Here is a 25122-nt window from a genome sequence, read left to right as displayed (position 1 = left end):
CCTTTTGGTTCTGTCAATATTTACTTTATGTACTTTGGTACTCTGATATTGGGTGCATATATATTTATGATTCTTCATGGTGAATTGACCCTTTTATCATTATATAATGTCTTTCCTTTTCTCTTGTGATGGTTTTTTACTTAGTCTATTTTGTCTGATGTAAGTGTAGTCAGCTAGGCTCTTTTTGGTTACAATTTGCATGGAATATCTCTTTCCAGCCCTTCACTTTCAGCATATGTGTGTTTTTAAAGCTGAAGTGGGTCTCATGTAGGCAGAATATAGTTGGGTCTTATTTTTTTTAATCCATTATATTACTCTCTTTTGATTAGAGAATTTAATCCATTTACATTTAAGTTATTGATAAAGATTTACTACTGCCATTTTGTTAAATGTTTTGTTAGTCTTTTATTCCTTTTGTCTCTCTTTTTCTCTGTTTTGTTTTGTTTTGATCTGCTTTGATTGTTTTCCCTTTTGTGCAACTTCTAGTGTGTGTGTGTGTGTGTGTGTGTGTGTGTGTGTGTGTGTGTTCCTTGGGACTTACATAAAATATCTGATGGCTATAATTATTTTAAATTCTGGTCTATATATATAGTCTATTTTAATATATCTTAATATATCTATGTTAAGCTGATAACATGTTTAGTTCAACTGCATACAAAAACTACACTTAAATCCTCTTCCTACACTTTATGTCCTAGTTGTCACAATTTATATATATACTTATTGTGTATGTCTTACCATTTCTTTGTTATGGTTATTTTTAATACTTTTGCCTTTAATGTTTATATAAGGTTTAAAAGTGATTTACTCACCACCATTAGAGGAGTACAGAATTCTCTATTTGTCTTTTTTTGCTTCTGTTTTAAAATTTTAATTCCAGTAGAGTTAACATATAGTGTTATATTAGTTTCAGGTGTACAGTATAGTGATTCAACAATTCCAAATATTACTCAGTGCTCTTCATGATAAATGTACTCTTAATCCCCTTTACCTATTCCCCCATCCCCCTACCCACCTCTCCTCTGGTAACCATCTTTTTGTTCTCTAGAGTTAAGAGTCTGGTTTCTGGTTTGTCTCTTTTTTTGTCCTTTGTTCATTTGTTTTGTTTCTTAAATTCCACATATGAGTGAAATCATTTGGTATTTGTCTTTCTTGTACTTATTTCACTTACTATTATACTCTCTAGGTTCATCCATGTTGTTGCAAATAGCAGGAGTTCATTCTTTTTTATGGCTGAGTAATATTCCATTATAGACATAACACATTTTTATCCATTCATCTATCAGTGGACACTTGGGCTTCTTCTGTAGTTTTGCTATTGCAAATAATGCTGCAACAAACATAGGGGTGCTTGTATCCCTTTGAATGAGTCTTTTGTATTCTTTGGGTAAATACCAAGTACTGTAACTACTAGATCATAGAGTAGTTCTAGTTTTAATTTTTTGAGGAACCTCCATACTGTTTTCCACAGTGGCTGTACCATTTGCATCCCCACCAACAGTGCATGAGGATTCCTTTGTATCCACATCCTCACCAAACCTTGTTGTTTCTTGTGTTTTGATTTTAGCCATTCTGATAGATGTGAGGTGTTTCAGACTTTCTTATGCTATTGTGTTGTTATTTAAGCAACTTTTCAACTGAGAAAACTGCCTTTAACATTTCGTAAGGCAGGTTTAGTGGTAATGAACTCCTCAGTTTTTGTTTGGGAAAATCTTTATCTTTCCTTTATTTTTGAAGGAGAATTTTACCTAGTATAGTATTCTTGGATGGCAGGTTTTGTTTTGTTTTGTTTTCCATTTTGCACTTTGACTATATCACCCCACTCTCTTCTGACATGCAAGGTTTGTGTTGAAAAATCTGCTGAAAATCTTATGGAAATTCCCTTGTATATGACAAATCCCTTTTCTCTTGCTACTTTCAAAAATCCCTTTGTAACTTTTGACATTTGATTATAAATGTCTCTATTGTATTCTTTTTTTTCTTTGTCTTTTGGGCTTTTGAATCTTGATATGCATTTCTTTTGCCAATTTTGGGAAGTTTTCAGCCATTAATTGTTCAAATAAGCTTTCTGTTCCTTTCTCTCTCTTCTCCTCTGAGACCCCCTTAATGTGTATATTGCTCTGCTTTGTAGTATCCTATTAGTCTCTTCAGCTTTCTTCATTCCTTTTTAAATCTTATTTTCTTTTTATTCCTTTGACTGAATCATTTCACTGACCTGTCCTTGAGTTCACTAACTTTTTTCTTCTGGTTGACCTCGTGTATTGTTGAATCCCTCTAGTGATTTTTTTTTTTTTTCCAGTTCAATCATTAGGTTCTTCAGCACTGTGATTTCTTTTTAATATTTTCTCATTGTTGAAATTCTCATTTGGTTCATACATTGCTTTTTTGAACTCCGTAAGCATCTTTATAACCATTATTTTGAATTCCATGTCAGATAAATTATGTAATTCTATTTCATTAGGTTCAGTTTCTAGAGATTTATCTTGTTCCTTTATTTGGAAAATCTTGGTCTAATTTTTCATTTTCTTTGACTCTGTTGTGGTGTTTTCACATCAAAGTGGCCACCTCTCTTATTGTTAACAGATTGGTCTTGTACAGGAGAAGACACCTACCAACCAGGCCAGCCAGAGAGTCTGGTGGGCCTCTTAAATTTTTTTGGTAGTCTAACTCACTTTTCTTTTTCTTTCTTTCCTTCTTTCTTCCCCTTCTTCTTCGTTCTTCGTTCTTCCTTCTTCTTTTTCTTCTTCTTTCTTCTTTCTTCTTTCTTCTTCTTCTTCTTCTTCTTCTTCTTCTTTCTTCTTTCTTCTTTCTTCTTTCTTCTTTTCTTCTTCTTCTTCTTTCTTCTCCTTTCTCCTTTCTCCTTTCTTCTTTCTTCTTTCTTCTTCTTCTTCTTTCTTCCCCTTCTTCTTCTTCTTCTTCTTCTTCTTCCTTCTTCTTCTTTCTTCTTTTTTCTTTCTTCTTTCTTCTTCTTCTTCTTCTTTCTTCTTTCTTTTTCTTTTTTCTTTCTTTTTTTTTTTTTTTGCTGTCCCCAGGCATCTAGTGTCCTGCCAATGCACTGGGGAAAGTGAAACTGAATCCTATTCCTTTGGCCACTCCCAGAATAGTTGGATCTTTGGATACTGTGTCTAACTCCTTCCCTCTCCAGGGAGAAGCTGTGAGCTGGGTTACTCAGCCATTCACTCTGTGCTCAAGAGGGAGATGGGACTATGGCAACTGCCAGCCAAACTGTCTGTCTGTTCTTAATTGCCCCTAGATAGCTAGACTGTTTCTTTTTGTCAAAAGTCTATGACTAAAAAGAGAGTTGCCCATTCTCTGGTTATCCCTGGAGAGGTTGGGGCATTGGGCACATCGATCAACACTTTCTCACCCCAGAGGCAAGCTGAGAGCTGGGATTTTTTTCTCTGTGCTGAGGTAGGGTGGTGGGGGAGGAAGAGCCTTGATATCGACTAGTCAAGTCATTGTCTCCATTTTCTCCCATGCAGGTAGACTGTTCCAATCTCTCAGAGCTCCAAGACTGGCAAGACTGAAGCCAGTCATTTAGGGATTCCCCTTTGAAAAGTTGAGATGCTGAATGCATGAATGAACTCTCTCCTTCCCCTGAGGAAATCCAAGAGCTGGTGTGTCTTTTGATTGCATGGCACTGTGCCAGGGGTAGAGTTTCTGGTGATAAGAGGTCTTGAATCTCCAGCTTTGGTGATTTTGGTATTTTGTTCACCTGGTGTGCAGGAACCTTTCAATTAGTTTTTATTTCTCACAGAAGGAATTTGGCCATCAGTTGTTACTGAATTGGTGTTTTTGTTGGGATTTGAAGTGTTCTGGGCTTCTTACTGTGCCATCTTACTGACATCATTCCTCTGGGGATTTTTTTGGGGGGGGAATTTTAAAATTATTCAATAATTGTACTCCCTTCCCAAACAAAAGCACCAGGGTCAATCACTTTTTTTCTGAATTCTTCCAAAATTTCCAAAGGACATTTAATTACCATTTTATAAACATTTTTCCATAACAGTCAGTGAATGAAAACTTGCCAAATGATTTTAGTAAAGTAACAAACCCAAATATAAAAATCTTACAAAAAGTCCTCTAATCCTTGAATATTTTTTAAATTTTATTTTATTATGCTATGTTAATCACCATACATTACATCATTAGTTTCTGATATAGTGTTCTATGATTCATTGTTTGCATATAACACCCAGTGCTCCATTCAATACATGCCCTCTTTAATACCCATCACCAGGCTAACCCATCCCCCCACCTCTCTCCCCTCTAGAACCCTCATTTTTTCTCAGAGTCCATAGTCTCTCATGGTTCATCTCCCCCTCCAATTCCCCCCCCCTTCATTTTTCCCTTCCTACTATCTTCTTTTTTTTTTTTAACATATAATGTATTATTTGTTTTGGAGGTACAGGTCTGTGATTCAACAGTCTTACACAATTCACAGCGCTCACCATAGCACATACCCTCCCCAATGTCTATCACCCAGCCACCCCATCCCTCCCACCCCCCACCACTCCAGCAACCCTCAGTTTGTTTCCTGAGATTAAGAATTCCTCATATCAGTGAGATCATATGATACATGTCTTTCTCTGATTGACATATTTCGCTTAGCGTAATACCTTCTAGTTCTATCCACGTCGTTGCAAATGGCAAGATTTCATTTTTTTTGATGGCCACATAATATTCCATTGTATATATATACACCACATCTTCTTTATCCATTCATCTGTTGATGGACATCTTGGCTCTTTCCATAGTTTGGTTATTGTGGACATTGCTGCTATAAACATTGGGGTGCATGTACCCCTTCGGATCACTACATTTGTATCTTTGGGGTAAATACCCAGTAGTGCAATTGCTGGGTCATATGGTAGCTCTATTTTCTACTTTTGAGGAACCTACATACTGTTTTCCAGAGTGGCTGCACCAGCTTGCATTCCCAACAGTGTAGGAGGGTTCCCCTTTCTCCGCATCCTCACCAACATCTGTCATTTCCTGACTTGTTAATTTTAGCCACTCTGACTGGTGTGAGGTGGTATCTTTAATGTAAATTCCTAAATAAAATACCACAGCATCTAATCTACTTATATATCACAACCAAGTGGGTTTGCCTCCAAAAATGTAGAGGTATCTAACATTTAATAACCTATCAATAAAATGCTACACTGTTATATCAAAATGGAAAAAACAATCTTTTTGAAACGTGAATTAAAATTTGTAGAAGCAGTATGAATAACACCTAGAAATACAAACATACCTTGTTGATACATTTTTTAAAAACATTTTATTTATTTATTTGAGAGAGAATGAGTGCAGGAGAGAGAGAGCAGGAGCAGAGAGGCAGAGGGGTAGGAAGAAGCAGGCTCCCCACTGAGCAGGGACCCCAATGCAGGGCTCAATCCCAGGACCCTGGGACCATGATCTGAGCTGAAGGCAGACACTTAACCGGCTGAGCCACCCAGGCACCCCATTGTTGACTTTTTAATAAAGTAAGTGATTTTTGCAGTTTTGGCCTTATAGTTTTCCAGTGGTGGAAGAATCATTTACATTATAGTAATGAATAATATAACAATGCCTGCTGTCACCCTCATCACTAAATTTTGTTCTGAATGTTTCAGAAAATGTGATATTGTATAAAATAAAAATAAAAGCAGTAGCTATTAGAAAATAGGAGGTAATATCAGCAACTCTGCAATTGATATTCTGCAATTAAGACCTAAGTTAACTGAAAAATTGAAATATATTTCAATAAGCTGACCAGGTATATATATGTATAAAACATAAGTACATTTTTTGTATATGACAATGATCATTTAAACATTTTACTGAAAATAAATTATGTCATACATGACATTTGAGAAAATATAAATTACATAAAAATAATAAAAAGAAATATTTGAGAACTTTAGGAATAATTGTATTTAAAAACCTTTACCTGGGAATTTAAAAGAAATCTTGAATAAACATAAAGATGTACCATGTTTATGGGAGGAAAGGATAAAATTTTAAACTTTTAAAAATTGTTAATTATTTTTAGATTATCTTACATGTTAACATCATCTCACATATGCTAACAAGATTTCTTTATTCAATTTTGAGTAATGCAATTCAAAAGAGTCTAAAAGAATAATTGTGGGACACCTGGGTGGCTCAGTTGGTTGAGCATCTGACTCTTGATTTCAGATCAGGTCATGATTTTAGGGTCGTGAGATCAAGCCCATGTCAGGTTCCCAGCTCAGCAGGGAGTTGGCTGGAGATTCTCTCTCTTTCCCTCTGCCCCTCCCTATTCCTGGTCTCTCTCTCTCTCTCTCAAATAAATAAATCTTAAGAAAAAAAGAATAATTGTAAGAAGCATCAGTAACTTTTTCAAAGGATGGGGACACAAGGGGGGTTACTTATTTCACTTGTTATTAAGACGTAATGTAATTCTTTAATATTTAATGAAGTCAAGGTATAAGATCTAACAGAATCCTATAACAGATAAGAGAGTTCAGAAACAAATCTTATATGTAATAATTTTTTATGATAAAAGTGCCACTGTCACATTTATAGTAGAAATGGAGATGACCTTAATAAATGGTGCTCTGTTGATAGTTACCTTTAAAAACAATACTTGAATTTAAAATTATACCACAAAATGAGTTTCTTGTCAATCACAGGAAAGTTTCCATAGTTTTAAGCATAAAGCAATAAAGTAATCACAAAGAAGAAATTTGGATAAGTGATTTTTATGTTTAGGTATAAATTTATGTCAAAACCCACACGCAGCCAGTGAGCACATGAAAAAGTATTCAATATCACTAGTCATTGGGAAATGCAAATCAAAACCACAATGATATATTCCTTCATACTCAATAAGATGGTTATTAATGAAAACAAAACAAAACAAAACCAGGAGGTAATAAGTATTGGTGAGGTTATGGAGAAATTTGAACACTTACAAATTGATGGCAGGAATTTAAGTGGTGCTGTCACTGTGAAAAACACTATGGTGGATCCTTAAAACATTAAACATAGAATTATTATGTAATCCATCAATTCTACTTCTGGATACATACCCAAAAGAATTGAAAGCAAGGACTTGAACAGATGTTTGTACATCAATGTTCATACCATCATTATTTTCAGTAGCCAAAATGTGGAAGCAATTCTAGTGCCCATCAAGAAATGAAGGGATAAGGAAAATGTGATATCTACTTACAATGGAATATTATTCAGCCTTAAAAAGGAAGGAAATTCTAGCCCTACGCTACAAAATGAATGAACCTTGAGACCATTTTGCTAACTGATGGGGCACCTGGGTGGCTCAGTAGGTTAAGCATCTGCCTTCAGTTCAGGTCAAGATCCCAGAGTCCTGGGACTGAGTCCCACATCAGGCTTGCTGCTCAGTGGGGAGTCTGCTTCTCCCTCTCCCTCTGCCTCTCCCTCTGCTTGTGCTTGTTCTCTCTCTCTCTGTCAAATAAATAAATAAAATCTTAAAAAAAAAAGAACATTATGCTAAGTGAAATAAGTAAGACACAAAAGGGCTAATATTGTATGATTGCACTTATATGAGGTAACTATCATAGCCAAATTCATAGAGATGGAATGTTGACTTTTTAAAAAGTCCATTTGGGGCTTCTGACCCTGTTTAAAATTCTTTTTCTTTTATTTTTCCCCTCTGACTCTTTTAGTTTCTCTTTCCCTCTGTTTGCCAGTCTTCCATATCTTTATTTACCTTTTGTTGGTGTTTTTAGGAGCTCTCAAAGCTAGTATATCTTGCTATAGTTCTGGGTTTTATATGTCCCCTGAAGCTAAAACTGGAACATAGAGCATGGCTGTCCAGCATATGGGTTGGCACCCCAACCACAAGCTGATTCGAGATTTGGATCATTTGTTTACTCCTTCATTCATTCAACAAATCATTAATTACTAGCTATGTGTTGGTATTCAACTGGATATGATACAGTCATGCACAGTGACCCTTTCTTGTAGAATTGCTGAAGATCTTGTATGTCCCATGGTCAATCTTCAAGTAATTCTTTCCTGTAGCCCACTTTCTCACCTATTATATGTCTCATCAGACCTTTGCCCATACTAATTTCTTTTGAACTCTACTCTGCTTTAGATGAGTTATTTGAAGACTGTATTCCAATTCCATTTCAATTCTGGTAGTCAGTCTTGCAACTGCCTAACAAAGAGTTCCTTTTTTTGTGGTCATAGTATCTTGTTAAGTTAGGTTACTCTTTATTGCATTCTCAATGCAAGCTGTGATTGAAAGAGAGAGTATTTATCCAAGTAGAAAGAATTTTACAACCCCTATAGTGGTACTTTAGGTTAAAATTATAGTTGATTCATTTGCCCCTACATAAAGTGATTCCCTTATTGCCAATAACTTCAGTCTTATCAAGTACTCATTCAAAACTGTGCTTTACTCTACATTTTTTCATCTTCATGGCTTTTTCTCAGTTAATCCTTCTAAACCTGCTCTATTAATGTTATTTTAGAACAACAGACCTGGAGACATCTGAACACACTACAGCCAAAAGGTGCTGCTTCTGTGGATCACAATTAAACTGAGGGCTTTCTATTCCCTCCTGAAGTAAAATCTTTTTTTCTTAAAGCAAAAGGCCAATCCTCAATTTCAAGAGTTTTCTTAGGATTTGTATCCATTCATCAATTAGTGTAGCCTTGTGCCTGGTAGACTGTAGATGCTTACTATCACCTTAATTATTTTAAGGGCTATATTTAGAATAAAAGAAAATATCTACTATTGGAATGTTCTCTGAGATTAACGCTTTTAAGAACAACCTGGCATTGTGGTGAAGATTTAGATGGAGCTAGATTTGAATCTTGTTTTTCCTCCTAAATATTAATTGTCAGACTTTAATAAATTATTTAATATCCACGGCTCAATGTCCTGATATCTAAAATAGGGGCAGTATTAACTATTGCTTGAAGTTAGATCAGGTTATTATTTCCCACATGGTGTCTGACACATACGGTGCACACAGCATCATTAGTAGTATTGTTACTATTTCAAAAAATTGTTCACAGGCTCATGTTCCTTCATTGCTCTCTTCATGCACATTTTGATTTTACATACTAATCAAATATGTTCATGAGTATGGAGTGAGGTAGGAATCATGTTGGCTTGGGCATCAGGAAACCTGGGTTGGTTCAAATACAAACAATATTTTGTCCCATCAGGACTGAGCATCATGTCACTTCTCTTATACGCAATTTCTTAGTAAAACCTCTTATTTCTCAAACTATCCTCTTTAGTTATACCAATAATGTGAGTGTTTGCATATGTCTTAGAAACTGTTCTGCAGATCTATTTTGTTCCAATTTTACTGTCCTAACCATTTCTCTATTTCTTGCTCTCTTCTCGAAGCTTTTGGCTTCTGAACCTAAAAATCATATGAACAAGCCACATAAGTAGGTTACAATGGAAGGTTACAAAGAGCACTTTAGAAGAGTTTACTAGTATAGCATATTCCAGATTATTTCCCAGCAATCGAAACAAAAACACTCTCAAACACATTTGTTTTTTTCTCCTAAGCAAAGCAATTTTTGTCCCCATCATCATGACTTTTATGTCCTCCATTTCCTCTAAATATAGCACACATTAATTTTCACTCACTTTGTTTTAGGTGTTATTCAATCGGCTGGAGTGTCAAAGACCAAATATACCACCCTCCCTGCTTAGTTCCCTGCGCCACGCATCCTGCTCTGTCTTCATGATTCTCCCCTCAAGATAACGGCACTTTTCCAAACACGTTTCGAAACCACACACCCATGGATTTCAGGCAATTCAGAGTTTCCCACCTTGTGAAAGAGGCGCCATGTCATTTTGAGGGGCACGGCTCTTTGTAGAAACTTGACCCTTAATTATTGCCGATTGTCTGTTTGGCTTGAGCTCAGTTCTGTGCTCTGCTTGCCTGCTGTCCTTGCCCACATTGTGTCATTTTCATTTTCAGACCCACACCCACCTATTTGTCCTGCTCACCAGCCATTACTTTGCCTGCCGCTAACTGTCCCATACTGCTTCCCAGCTGTTACTTCGCTGCCAGGCGCAGAGCTAGAGAGCCACTCTTGAATTCATCTGCCAGGCTCAGTCTGAGCCCTTACCCAGGCTGAGAAGAAAGAATGGACAGGAATTAGATGGCCTGCCACATTCTATCAATGGTATCAAGTTCTCCTCCTGTCCCAGTGTAACCTGAAATATCTATGTGAAGCTTTTATACCTCAAACAAATACGATTCTTGGATCATTGGAGAGTTTGCATAATTTAAGAAGTATAAGAACATGTGTTCAACAATTTTGATCAAGGCAATAGAATAAGAATTGATAGGGCCTAGATATTGAATATAAAACTGAGGCTCTTCAAAGTTGCTTTATAATACCCTTGTTAAAGCTTTGAACATTTTCAGAAAAATCTGGAAATCTGATAAATTCGACATTAGAGGGCTGAATTGTATTTCTCTACATATTTCTATAGGAAAAATATGTCCCATAAATGTGGGACAATCTTTATTCTAAGCTCAATGTCTTAGGTTGTTTCTGTCAACCTAATGCTCATTGTTCTCTATAAAAACCATCAACTTTCCAGGCACAATTCAACACCCCACCCCCCTTCCATGAAACCTGCTTAGCTCAACTTTGGTATAAAATGAAAAGCACGAGGCTCAATCCAGATAATCTGGGCTTTGTCCAAGCTTTGCCACTTACCAGTCAAGTGACTTTGAGCAAGGCACTTTTAAGCCCTGATTCTCATTTTCTTCATGTATATTTTTGGAGCGATGTTGTCTCTGTCCAGTTTGTAGAGTTGTCATAAATATCAAATGAAGTAATCTGTGAAAGTGTTTGGTAAACTTTCTAATGACAGAGAAATATTATGGTAGCATTTTCTCCAAATGTGCTTATTCTATTTGCTTTTGGATGTTCAATTACAAAATATCTCATTAAGTATAAATAGTAAAAAATAATATAACGAACGCTAATAGTGAAAACCCAGTCATTGCTTTTGTTCTCTACATTTAATCCCCCAACAACCCTAGGAGATAGGTCACATTTTCATTTTATAGATGAGGAAGCCAAAGCAAGAAAAGTAACCCACCAACAACGCACAGGCAATAGGCAGGGGAGCCAGGCTTCTTACCCAGGCTGTCTCTGGAGCTTGCATTCTTAACCACTAAATGGTTAACCACCCATCCTGATGCCCTGGCTGATGGAGGGAATATGGTTCATTCATCCAACCTTTTATTATTTTGGTAGGGGGAGGAGGAGGGGTTTTCTAAAACATAATACTTCCCTCACCAGCTTCTCTACATCTTATGGGAGATGGGGCTAAGCCACAGCAACGAGGCATGACGTTTTGCCTCTTTCCAGTGACTATCTCTTCAGACTGGGAAACATTCCTTCACTGTGGCCCACTAAGCCCTCAAGGGTCACTTTTCTGTGCATATGTCTCTGGTTCCATCAGGCAGTGCTGTCCTGGGGCTTATCAGTTTCTGGCTTCTTATCCTTAGCTGTGAGACGTTCTGAAGTTTCTGATATTTTCAAGGAGGCAAATGCTCCATTATCGAGGTTCTAGGCCTGCCTTTGAGAATCAAACAATGGGGAGAAGTCAACTTCCATGGAGCCCCGGGGTAAATGGCTAACCCATTCCAAGAAAGATGGCTTCCCTTCTATGGCATCGTTGAGTTTTCCCTAGAATTAAGGTGTAGCTCCTTCCTGACACTTAAGGAACTTCCTAGTTGCCCCACCATAGGGGGTGGGTGACTGGAAGTGAGACTGTTCGGCACACAATGCCCCTGTCAATGGTTCTGGTTATTTTCTCTGACTTAACTTGCCTCCACCTTACATACTGTCTCATTCTTTTGTTCCAGCCATCCCTTTACCTGTCCTTTTCTTCCCACAGGCCCTTGTTGGGGAGCTTCCTCTCTGGAAGAGTCTTGCTTGCCAGAATAAATGATCTCCTTTTCCAAGACCCATGTGAGAAGATTGTGGTCAGTTGTTTGTTTTGGTCTTCATCTGCTGACCCACTGGATCCAACACTAGCTTCTGTGGGTCGGCTAGCTGCTGCTTTCTCAGATACACTGGGAAAATTAGAGATGCCCTAACTCCCTTCTAGGCACTGCAAGTAGATGCTTCCCCTCTGCAGGGTCAGGCCTGCCAGCTGACAGGAGGAAATGTATTACTGTGGTTGCAGATTAGGTCATTAGCTGTCCATGCAGCGTACCAGCCTTGTTCTAGAACATTTAATAGGAGTGCCGGCAATTTTCCCAGTGCCTGTGTGGGTGTATAAGGAAATGCAGCAGGCCCTGTGTACCACACGGGGTAGTCCTTATTCTCATAACAAGCGATCCTAACATCTCAAAGACTTCAAACCATATGGGTTTACTTCTTGCTTTTGCTACATGTTCCCCATGTTACCTGTACATTGCAGGTAATCAGGGTGTTCTAGGTGTTGTAGTCATTTGGAAACCTGCAAGATGCTGGATGCTCCGTCTTGATAAAATCACATCAGGGGAGGGGGCCACTCCGGCACTGGCTTCTTTAAACTTTCTCCTGCAGGTGACACATGTCACATTTACTCACATACTGTTTCTTAGATTTATTCTCAGGTACCTTGTCTTAGCAGCCTTAGGAAGAACTTGGAAACCAAGTGACAGGCGAATTATTGCTATGCACCAAGAAAAAAGTGATTTCATTTACTCTCTGAATGTTAAGCATTGCAAAGGGTCGTACTGGTTCAGAAAATTGCAAAAGGAAATGGAAGAGAGTTTTCAAAAATAGGAAGAATTTTCCTAAACTTTTTCAGAATGTTGAATCTGTTTTGTGTAGAAAATACGTGCTTCGTGTTTGTAGAAAAAGGTAAAGATTCTAACAGCAGAGGGATAGAGTAGATGATTGTGGGATGTGGCTGAAGTCTTTCAGTTGGTCTCCCCACATGGCTTTAAAAGTCTTTTCTACAGTGCTCATATGGTACTATGTAATTCTAAAAGACAAGGAAAATGTATGGGGTGGAGGAGAGAAGTTGTTTTTCCTCCTCTTTTTAAATATGCTTTAATTGTGCTTACCCATTTTAACCTGTGGCAGAAGACATGCTGTAATGGATTGGAGAACTGTTTCGATAGCCAACTTGTATCACAGAAATCCACAAAAGATGGGAGAAAAGGAGAATAAATAAGAAAAAAAATAATATAGAATGAGATAAGCAGCAGAATTCATGGTAATAGGATAACAACTTATTGATATTTGTCACCGACATGGAGTGTTTTCCAACTTCCTGGCATTACCAAAACCAGCTGTCGTGCACATGTGGAATATACGGGCTGGTTTTCTAATGAAGGTGTGGAAGTGGAAACTTGTGTTTCTTAGGATGTATGTAGCTTCAACTTTTCTAAATATGCCAAATTGTTCTTTGAAGCATTTACATCAATTTACTCTTCCGCCAGAAATATTTAGGGTTCCTGTTACTACCTACTGTCCATTACAATTGGCATTTTCCGGATTTAAAATTTATACTATCTAAATAAAATCTCATTGTGGCTTTAATTTGCCTTTATCTGATTAGTGATAAGGTTGAACACTTCCTATAAGTTTATTGGACCCTTGTGTTCACTCGTCTGTGAAATGCTTGTTCATATCACATCTTTTGAAAAATTCCAGTATTTACCTTTTGATTTGTAGGAATTGTGTAAACATTTTGTATAGTAATCTTTCTTCTGTTATGTGTGACATGTCCCCTAAATGGCTTATGTCACCACGTATGAGGACATTTGGGCAGAAGTTCTTAGTTTTAAAGTAGTAACATTTATCTTTTATGTTTTGTGCTCTTTTAAGAAATACATTCCTGTCTCAAGGGCATTAAAATGTGTTCTTTAATTTCAAAAGACTTTAAAGTTTTGCTGCTTTAACTTAAGTCTCAATCTACCTGTATATGGTAATTTTTATATTTAGTGAGAGATTGGGATCCAATTTCCTTTTATTTTCTAGTAAGGGTAATTAATTTTCCTTGCAACTCTTACTGACTTGTCTTTTTCCTACTGATATGCAGAAAGAAATATAAGTTCCAAGAGGTATGTATTTTCTTGTGGTTCTTTGTGTTTCTCTTGGATTTTTTTCCCCTATCTTTGCACTAATGTTACACTCTCCTACTTTATATGGCTTTAATATATGTCTTGAAATCTGTTAGCAAAGACAGATTCTTGTTGCCTTGTTCTACTTCGGCAATGCCTTGGATACCGTAGTTCTTTGTTCTTCTTTATACGCTCTAGGGTAAGTCTGTCAAGTTCCATAAATAACTCTGTTGTGATTTTTATAGGAATTGCATTGGATTAATAGATTACCATATAAAAAATATAATCCTTATGATAGTCATTTAATCCAAGAACATAATCTATCTCTCCCTTTGTTTTAGGTCTCTTAAATGTTAATCAATAAAGCTTAGCTCGTTTTTTTTCATAGTACTAATGCACTTTTTAGATTTCTTCCTAAGTACCTTATAATATAAATAGCATCGTTTGACTAGTTACATTTTCTAGTTTGCTTATTTCATTCTTTAACTGGCATAGACAAGTGCAATTGATTTTTGTCCATTGATCTTTATATCAGATTGGGTTAAATTATTCTGCAGTAGTAAAGAAGACCAAAATTTCAAAAAAGTTCCTTTAAACAATAAAAGTTTATTTCTCACACATGCTACATGTTCAACAGGGTCGGCAGGGGGGACTCTGATCTATGTCTTCCCAGCCAGGGAAAGAGGCCGACAGAGCAGCACCATCTGGACGTGGCAGAGTGAGAGAGTGAGCAAACATAGTAAATTGCACACCACTACTTGTAGCTTTACCTGGGTAATGACACATGTCACTGCTCATATTTCATTAGCTAAAGCATGTCACGTGACCACCTCTGACTTGACAAGGGGTCAAGTGGACTGTGCCTAGAAAAAAAGAGAGCCCCAGAAACTGAGGAGCAGCATGAATCATATGTACATCTTCTCTCTAGAACTTAGGTCAAGTATTTGTCTTTAGATTGTGTTATCTAGAGAGAGAGAGAGCTCATTTGATAATCACTTTGGTACTTACTCGGTATTTATTGTCCTTATTTCAATGTACTGGCTAGTGAAATATTTAATAGAGACAGTGATGGTGCATGTCCTTATTCTACTTCTGATTTTACAAAAGTGCTAAACCTATGTCAAGTTATGTTTTTAGTTTATTAAGGGCTTTGGTTCTAAATAAATAGTTTTTGGTTCTAAATTAATAATCTTTTCTTAAGGATTTTGGTCCCCAAAATATCACATGGATTTTTTTCTTTAATATATTTTTTATGGTGAATTATATTAATATGTTTTTAAGTTCAAGTAAATTTTGTAATTCTGAAATGAACCCAACTTGGTGAGGAGATTTAATTTTTTTGTACATTTCTGGATTCAATTTGCTTATGTTTTATTCAGAATTTTTTTTTTTGCGTTTATATACCTTAGTGAGAATGGCATATAATTTTTCTTTTTTATATTCTCCTGTCTGCTTTTCTTTAATATGTGTATCAGTTATACTAGCCTCATAAAATAAATTGGGAAATATTCTCTTTTATTCCATTTGTAAGAGTGTTTGTAAAAATTAGAATTAGTGTAATTCGAGTTGTTTCTACTTGTCTTCCTGAATTAGCTTAGGTTAGAAATGTGTTTAGGAATTTGTCTAATTTGTCTAAGAATTCAAGTTCAATTCTCATAAAATTGTCTACAATTATTTTCTTATATTTATAATCAGGTTATACCTAGTTTATGCCTGTATTTTCATACCCAGTATTTATTACACATCCATTATTTTTCCTTGATCAGTTATGCCAGAAGTTCAACAATTTTAATAGGAATTCCATGGGTGCTAAAAACCCAGGAATAGGAAATAACGTCTTGATTTTGCCCATTAAAACTTTCTCTTAAGTGCTTGAAAACCTAAGCTTATTACAGTAAGTTTTTCCAGAATGAGTATGAACTTGCTTAGAGTTGTCTAACTAAAACCCCATTTTCTTGACTTTTTTCAGAACAAGGAAATAACGATTCAGTGTGACATGATGTCTTTACAACTAGGAAGAGAAATTGCTAGCAACTCTCTGTGGTCGATCGCAAAATGGTCACAAACTCTTTCCACTCTGTACGTGTGCCCCTTTGCAGTGCGACTTTGCCATTCCTTCTTTGAAGCATGGAGTCTATTTTATAGCCCCCGAGGCTGGGCTTGGTCATGTGGCTTGCTCCGGCCAATGGGACATCAGCATATGTGGTGGCCGCAGAGGTGTGAAAAGTCCTTGCACCTGGCAGCCTCCCATCTTACGTTGCTGGGAATTTTTCTGCCGCTATCACAATGAGCCTAGGATTAGACTCCCAAAACTGTCAAGACAACTGCTAGTTGAAATAGTGAGGCCAAATCAGACCATCCAACCTCAGCCAAGCTGATCCAAAATAGATGAAGAAAAAAAAAAAAAGAAGAGAAAGCTTACAGCTACATGTTTAGCTGAACTTCCCTCCTGTACACTTTTATTTTTTCTCTACTTATTTCTCAAGCAGTTATAGGGGTGGTGGAACTGTTGGTGCCCAATTCATTTACCAGATGTGTCCTCAGGATTGATAGGACAGAACTGCAAAAGTTGAAGGATGTGTCAATCCATTATCTGCCTTTGCAAATTACAGGCAGAATTTCTGAATGTGGAGCAGACTCGCTAATCTTAGATTGTCTATTTTGAGTCATGACTTCCTACTACAAAGCAGCAGTTACGTGGTAGAAGAATTCTTATCCCCAGAATGGTGACCCAAAAGATATACTGTAGTTACACAATTTAAAAAGTTAGGCCTTGGATTCACAAGGCATAAGGGGAAGCCAGTGATTGGTTAACTTGCTTAAAGACAAGCATGCATGTTTTGTAACAGGTCTGAACGATGCATCTGTCTAATTCACTGCATCCTGTGTATCTATTTCCAATTTTCCCAAATTCCCAAGGCCCTACATATTAGCTGGTCTTAATTTGAATTTGTTTTTAATGAAAGTTGCCCTTGCAAGATTGTAATAATCAACAGGTAGAAAATAGGATATTTTGACAAAAGATGAAAGTTTCCTCTAGAAGCACCTAGTTCTGATCAAGTTGATATATAAAAGGTTATGGTTTCCAGATCTCTCACTGAAGAGAAAGTAAAGGAAGTTGAAAAGATGACACTTGGGGTTTGTCTCTGGCTGCCTTACCAACAAGAAACACAATAAAACATTTCTCTCATTTCTAAACATTTCTCTAAATAACTTAGAGAAAACGGAACCACAATGGACTAGTTGTTTCACAAACAAGTTTTCCATTTATGAGCTAAGAATGGAGCGATAGAAGTATCAGTTGCTTTAGGATATTTCTCATCTAGGATGAGATATCCCAGATAGTAGAAAAGAGAGAGTCTCGATAGAATTGACATAAAAAATGCACTCATAAGTATACACATATTCATATCCAGTTAGGCAGCTAAAATGTCAACAATCCTATTGCTTCTGTAGTTGAATTAAAATCTTCCATTTCCAAATGCAACATTTAGAAATAACACCAGCTGCTCCTCATGATGTGGCGAAATGCCTGCTTAGAAGAGGGTCTCCAGGGGTGAAGAAGGCAGCAACAACAGAAACTTACATCCACTGACCAAGCTTCTAGGGCGTCAATATATTAAGGTTTAGAATTCCATTTTGCTCCCCAGAAAAAAAGAGAGAGCACTAGAAATTACTCCTTGTGTTACTGTCTAATAGTGGTAGATCATTTTGATTCCATGATTAAATGGATTGAGGTGCATGAAAGCGGGGGAAAGGGGAGGGGCACAAAGGGGATTATAGGATAAGGTGTACTGCTACTTTAAAATTATGCATGCCTGGCCCCATCCAGGTCCCTCCCACTGCTTGAAGCACCTGCTGAAAGCTTGGGGAGCTCAGTTCCAGGCGGGCCACCAAGCAGACTGCGCTCTGAGTTTCAGGTAACCAAGTGTTTGTTGTGCAGAATACTCTCCTTGGGTACCCACGTCTTCCTTGCAGCGTTCCTGCTGCCGTGGCCTATTTGCTGAGAGTAACCCAGGGGTTACCACAGTGTTGCCAGGCAACAGGGGACAGTGGTCCTGTGAAGAACCATTTGTCACACTGAGGGGACTGGTTGAAATGCAATAAAGAAATGGTAATTCAGCTTATTTATCAATACAATTACTTACACGGTATTAGGGGTCCATATTTAACCTACAAATAAGTAGTCATATGAGGAAACACGAACACAAACGTTTGTTAAATACGAAGGCATAGGACAGACAGATGGTGTTGGGTTTCTAATCAGCTTTACTGTGAGCTTAAAGTTGCTGCACATGCTGGGATGGGGGGAAAGGCCCAAAGTGCTTTGGCAGCTTTATTTCGGACATCTGTAAGTTAGCTGTGTGCTACAACATAAGGTGTATGTGTAAAGAAAATCTATGCAATTCTTTTCCTTGCTAAGTAGATAGCGCTAATTCCCTGGGGTAGAGTAGTCATCTGAAATTACTGCGTAATGAAATATAGGCACAAAAATATATATGTATCTGCGTATAACTATATACATAAAGCTGGTTGTCCTGTGGACTCTTCAAGAGTCTGATTTGCCCCACAAAAGGAAGATAGTTACCAAAAGAAGAAGTATTTTCCTCTGGACAAGGTACTTCAAAATGTTTTTTCTTTGAGAAGTTCAATAATGTTTCTTGTCAGGGGCTCAAAGTCCTCAGGCTTTGGATGAACTTATATTTTAAAGATGTAGTAGCTTTTGCTTGACACTTTGTTTTTGCTTCCCAGACACCAGCTGCTTCTCATGTCCTCACCTTTGCTAAGGACGTCTCTGGTATTACCTCAGTGTGAAAACGTATCTGCGGTTTCTGGAAAATGGAGTATCTGAACGTTACTTAAGGTGCCCTGCTTCAGAGCGTGGCTGGCGAGCGGCATTGGCCTTATTATTTATTTAGGAATGTTTCACCAGGAGGAGCATGGTTTTTTGTGAACATGCATTGCCTGGCTCTTTCCCTGGGCTTCCGCTTCTTAACCCACATCCCAGAAACTTTGCTCTTTGCGTATTTCGCTGCCATCTCCTTGGCTGACTCGCAGGGTCTCTTCCCAAGGCTGGAGAATGTGGGAGCTTTCAAGAACGTGTCCCTTGTGCCAACCCAAGCGACGTGTGGACTCCCAGACCGAAGCACTTTTTGTCATAGCTCTGCTGTTGCTGAGGGTCTTGGGTTCTGTACCCAGCGGCTTTGCATTCAGGATTGCCCCTATAGATCTTCACCTGCCGTCTACACTGCCCTGTTCTCCACAGGCCTTGGGAGCTGCGTCACGGTAGACAAGCATGATCTGTGTCCCAACTGCCAGAGCAATTCCACAAGCTTTATTTTCGGAAATCACAAGAATTGCTTTTCTTCTCCTCCTTCTCCGAGGCTGCCGGCATCATTTACTTTAGCTGTGTGGTTGAAACCTGAGCGAGGAAGTGTAATGTAAGTAGTAGAGTGAGTGTAAGCTTTCCTAGGGTCCTGGACCATCCGTAGTGGTGAAGATTATTGCAACATGAATTCTGAACTAGAAATGAAGGCTAACCCTGGAATTCGTGCGATTGAAGATCAACTCCTGTGTTATAGTCTTCCTGTTCAGGTTTACATTCCAACCTTTCCCCACTAAATTTAGAATTTTTTCTCTCTTTCATGGATGAAGTGAGCCCTCAAAAAAGAATATGTTAAATATTTTCATTGCAGGCAGATCTGTTTCCACGTCTCATTTATTTTCCAGCCATTGAGCGAAAACTTTGGTCTTAGAGGCTCAGCCAGGCTCAGTGTGAGTTTTGAGGTGTAGGGGCTAGTGGCACAAATAACTGATATTTTCTAAGTTCTGATCTAGGTTTTTATAAACAACCTGCTCCTGCCAGAGTAGAAAATTTTCTTTCTTTCTTTTTTTTTAAGATTTTATTTATTTATTTGACAGAGAGAGACACAGTGAGAGGGGGAACACAAGCAGGGGGAGTGGGAGAGGGAGAAGCAGGCTTCCCGCGGAGCAGGGAGCCCGATGTGGGGCTCGATCCCAGGACCCTGGGATCATGACCTGAGCCGAAGGCAGACGCTTAAGGACTGAGCCACCCAGGCGCCCCGAGTGGAAAATTTTCATCAGGCAGATAGCTCTCCAAGGGCTTAGGACTGTGTTTTATTCATCCTTATTTTCCCAGGAAGAGATGTTTGTTTGACTCATGGAAGATGCCCAATCATATAAGTTGAATAAATGAATAATCCTCTAACTCTGAAAAGTTAACAGCTTTTGGTGCTTTACCCTGTGGTGTTTTCTGTTAGGAAATATATAGGTAAGCATGGAAGATTCCCAGAAGCTTTTATGCCATTGATCACAGTAGAAATGCCTTTGGTGAGTTTGGACTGGGGCTTCCTTAACATTATTTTTTGTTAGTCTATATAATCACCTGTTTTTCATTCTGCAACAGTTTCTAAAACTGACCTCCCATGTGTTTTCTCTCAGTTTGTAGAGCCAATCTGGAGATTTGAATAAGTAAGGAAGTTTGGAGGCATTTTTTGCTTATCTTTTGTCTTCCTGTAGGGGCTTTTGGCTCGTCCCTTTCTGACAGTTTCTTTGTTTGAGAGTGTTGGCCAAATATCTAAAAACTCGTGAAACAAACCAGAAAAGTCTTATAATCTCATAAGCAAATATGACTTAAATGTCTTTGGTGTTTAGTTTTAATTTGCCAAGTGAAAGTTGGCATTTTTCTTCACTTGGAGTGAAAATGATCACAAACCATTATCTCTATTTTTGTATCTCCCCTAAAAGCAAACCCGGTTTTTTTTTTTTTTTTTTTTTTTACTGTTTGAAATGTCAGTAAATCCAACCTACTCAGTTTATATAAAGAGTATCCAAAGAGTCTTAAAAAAATTGTCTGTTGACAAATATGGCTAGGAAAAATTATTTTTCCCCCCAATTTTTTTCCATGGGATAAGTCTCTACCAAATTCTTCTTCTATCGGTATCATTTTGTATAAATAAGACAGAGAAGGTATTGATAGAGGCAGTGGTACTTGGTTTACGGTCTGGAGAGTTCCATGCATCAAGGTCATTTCCATTCTCAAAACTAAAATAACTATGGGAATTGGGGGAATTTTGAGGTGTTTGCACGAGATAAGTAAAACAAACAAAGCATGGATTATCCAATTATTGTTTATCCAGGAGCAGTATAAATCCAGTTCCTAAATATTTTGCTACCTGCCTTCCTCTCCCATTCATTATCTCCCAAAGCTAGTATGTTTACAAGCAAACAAAATAGCAAGGAAGATAATCAATAACATATTAAGAAATGCATTTTCAGTAAGCTTGGGAAAATAAGCCTGCATTTGGCAAATATATTCTTGAGTAATGGTCAAATTTAAACTTGTTGATTTAAACTCAAGGAAAATGAGTAGAGGCAAACTCTTCTTAGGTTGTTTGAGACCTGGAGACCTGGAGGCAAGGGTGGGGCGTGGGCGGGTCAAGAGACAGTTCTTTCATCCCAGTGATTTAGAAATATCCATCCACCGGAGGGTTAAAAAAAATCACAGTAGAATTTCTATAAAGCCATATTTCTACTTTATATAAAAACTTTGTCAACTAAACCTATTTGCCTGTGTTAAAAATATCCTTGTCCTCATAACTTTATCACTAGAAAAATGTACAAAATATAGGAAAACTGTGAAATAGTAACTAGTAAGTGTTCTCCAATCTTATTTTCACCTCTCAACTCCAAGAAAGAATACATGTAAGTGAGAAGGGACAATTTGTGGAAAACGTGACCTTTAAGGAAAGTTTGAAAACCTCTTTAGCAATAGTTCTTGGTTGGCCTCACCTTATCTTTGTTTCTTTGATGCTGTTTCTTCTCGATTTGGTCTTTGACTCCTTGGTTTTTAGGGCCGGCTGTATACATGGCTCTGCTGTTCTGAGAAAACTCATGAGCTAATGGGAAGACAGATGCATCATGCCATTAACTAATGCAGCACAGTGTGTTAACTGAACACCAAGGAAGGCCGCTTAAGCAACCCTGAGCCAGAGAGAAGGTTCCAGGATCAGGCATAGTCCTGGCGATGCCTGAGCTGAGTAGGAGGCAGCTGGGTGAAGAAAGGGACCCAGACTCCTCCAGTACCTGGTGAAATTCTCCTCCCTGTTGAGTTCTTGTTTGTGAGATGCAGGTTGATGAGCATCTTTAAGAGCTAGTTACTCGGGGAGATGTTAATGGCTAATGTCAGTGAGATATGTCTTTAAATAGCAGATCTTTGGGAATAATCCACTCTGGAGGCTACTAGCAAGCATTCATCATATTCTCTCTTCTGCTAAGAAGTTGAATCATTAAATTGAAATGTGATAGAGAGGAATGAGGCTTCCGTTCATAGCTGTTTCTGTTCAGTGGGTACGGAGTGGCCCAAAACATGTAATCATACAATCAACATAAGAAAATTTATATGAAGCATAAATTAACATAGAAAATAAACATGTATAAAAACACCATTTGTCGATTTAAAGGGATGGGAAAAGTGTGCCACTATGATGAGGATAGAAGTGATTTTTTAAAAATAACTTGGTAATTGGCCTGACATAAGACCTAGGAAATTTCTGAACGTTCTTCTATTTTATCAAAATATTATTTCACTGTTGTCTTTAGACGATTGTATGACCTTTCATCCAAGAGCATCAATGTCCTCTCAGTGCCTCAGTTGGGCTGTGTGGCCTGGGAGAGCTCTTACAGACCCTGGCTTTGGCTTCTGGCCAGTTGATGAGGAAGGAAGTAGAGATTGCAGTTGTCCATTCTCCATTTCATCATGGGAATTCAGTAGAGCGATTCTGACTTCAGGGCTAACACTTTCCAGTCTTCTATGAACACTAAATTCTCTTTACATTATTAAAAAAAAAAAAAAAAAAGATTTGCGCAGATGACTCAGTCCCCAAGCAGGACATAGTGTCTTGTGCCACTTCCTATAAAAGAAATAGCAGAAGACTAATGAGCCAACAGGCTAAATGCTGGTTTTGCTGGATGATTCAAGCACTTGCGTTTCCATCATGAATCTCTAATAAAGGGTGTTGAAGTTCTGGGGAATATATTGTAAATAAGAATTCTATTTTTTATTGAAATAAAAGGGCTTCTTAATTGGAGTAAAACCTGCTCTTAATATAAGGGCATTCAGGCACTTACTAGGGCGCCCCTCTGAGTGGAGTTTGGAGTTGTTTTCACACCACTGTAACTGCACAAGGCCTTAGCATGTCTTTTGGTTGGATGCTGACCTTTTCTCTCTTCTGGTTGCTTCCTAAGGTGTGTTATAGAAAAGACGGCGGATGGGCAGATTGTGTTCAAACTTACAATATCCGAGAAAGAGACCATGTTTTATTATCGCACAGTAAATGGTTTGCAGCCTCCAATAAAAGTAATGACACTGGGGAGAATTCTTGTGAAGAAATGGATTCATCTTAGTGTGCAGGTGAGTAAAATAAAAAATATTTAACATTTGGTTAAACACAAGGATCAGTCTTCCTGTCTTTCCTTTAAATGGCATCTTCCCACAAGGTCTGAAGCAGTGCTTTTAGATTTCACTTACGTGTAAATGACAACTAAAGAAAAATAACATTTAAATGACCTAGTGATGTATCTCTTGATATTCCAGCAGTTCCCCCTCAAAATTGCTGTGAAAACTCCCACCAAAGCTTGGGACAATGCTCTTTGGGATGATAACATCCTCCGGAAATTTTTGTTTTATTTGGTTAGTGTATTTTGTTGAAAAAATGTGGCAGGGCTCTTTCAGTGCCTGGTACTGCTTTTACTGGTTATGGCACCATGAACCCTCCCGCCTGGTTGTTAACAACTGTCTCTTCCAGATCGCATCTGATGATGTGAATAAAATTTGGTTGTTGCATTAAAATGCTGACCTTAGAACTCATGAACTTTATACTTCAGACGCTCAAAAAGTGTTATATGATTACTTTAGTTGTCAGCCACGGTTTGTTTTAGCCTTAGAAGCTGTTAAAGGCTGAGATAACGGTGAGAAATCTGGTATTTTACAGTTCCTGGGAATGGAGACGGAGTTTATCCTTTCTTCTCCTCAGGGTCCTAGAATGGCCCAATGCAGCCAAAAGCTACTACTCTTGGCTGTCATACCAGAGGTCCAATGTGCAGCCGTCCCCGTCCCAAGTGCTCCCAGGAGTGGCCGAAGAGTGGTTCATGCAAACCCCATTCACACTAGAGGACAGTTGCACCCTCATTCTTGTTAGGACAGTAATCTTTGATGTCTCACATTGTTTTTGCAACCTGAAGCAGTTTGGAAGTAGACTTCCTTTGCGGGCCTTGGGAATTGTTATCTGGGTTTTAAAGTTTATTTCAGCACAGATATCATTCTTGAGGATTTCAATACACTTTGTACATATCCTTGTTTTGCCTGATTGTAACTGAAATTCCACCATGTCTTGGCATAGTAGTACATTAGAAGCCTTAGGAAGAAAATTTAAAATATGAGTGCAGAGAGGTGACAATGATTGATTTCGATAGGAAGGTACTGGCAGAGGAATATCCAATCAGTGTGTTTTGCCTTATCTACTCAGCTTTTACTTAGGATAGGAGTTTATCAAATGCAGTTGGCAGTGAGCGACATTTCCATAGTACTAGGTTTGAAAGGCACTGTAAAAGGGTAAGTCATGTCTGGTTTTAAGGCCCTGTGTGTAGCACATGATGGGTTTAATATGGTTGTGCTTACCTCTCATTTTCCGGTAGTTACAGATAGGGGACTAATTTGTTCTGTATCTTGAAATTGTCCATCCCACCCACTGACCAGTGCAGCAGAATTAGGTTATAATGTTAAAAATATGGAAATAGAAACTGTTGAAGAAAGGGAATCTGTAGAAGATGTCACATAGGTAACGTTTGTTGCATATTTTTGTATCAACAATGATAAAAAGTGTTTTTTACTTCTCTTTATTTTGCCTTATCTGTGAAACTGTGCCATGTTTTGGCAGGCGGTAGTGCATTAAAAGCTTTACAAAAGAAAGTTTAAAATCCAAATGTGAAAAGGTAACCATGACTGAATTACTCTCCCGGGAGTAAAATGCTC

At 37.9% G+C, this 25122-nt stretch overlaps 1 protein-coding gene across 1 annotated transcript in view; it reads left to right on the top strand.

Moving 5' to 3' along the window:
* The first annotated feature begins 19025 nt into the window (after window positions 1-19025).
* USH2A (usherin) overlaps window positions 19026-25122 on the top strand; it is a 687474-nt gene continuing 681377 nt past the window's right edge. The window contains exons 1-2 of the mRNA XM_078078672.1: window positions 19026-19510; window positions 23337-23502. Of these exons, the coding sequence (XP_077934798.1) occupies window positions 19026-19510; window positions 23337-23502 (651 nt within the window). The remainder of the gene's footprint in view (window positions 19511-23336; window positions 23503-25122) is intronic.

This window comes from Halichoerus grypus, chromosome 7 (assembly GCF_964656455.1).
Source record: "Halichoerus grypus chromosome 7, mHalGry1.hap1.1, whole genome shotgun sequence".
Lineage (NCBI taxonomy): Eukaryota > Metazoa > Chordata > Mammalia > Carnivora > Phocidae > Halichoerus > Halichoerus grypus.
This window is presented reverse-complemented; position numbering and strand designations above follow the sequence as displayed.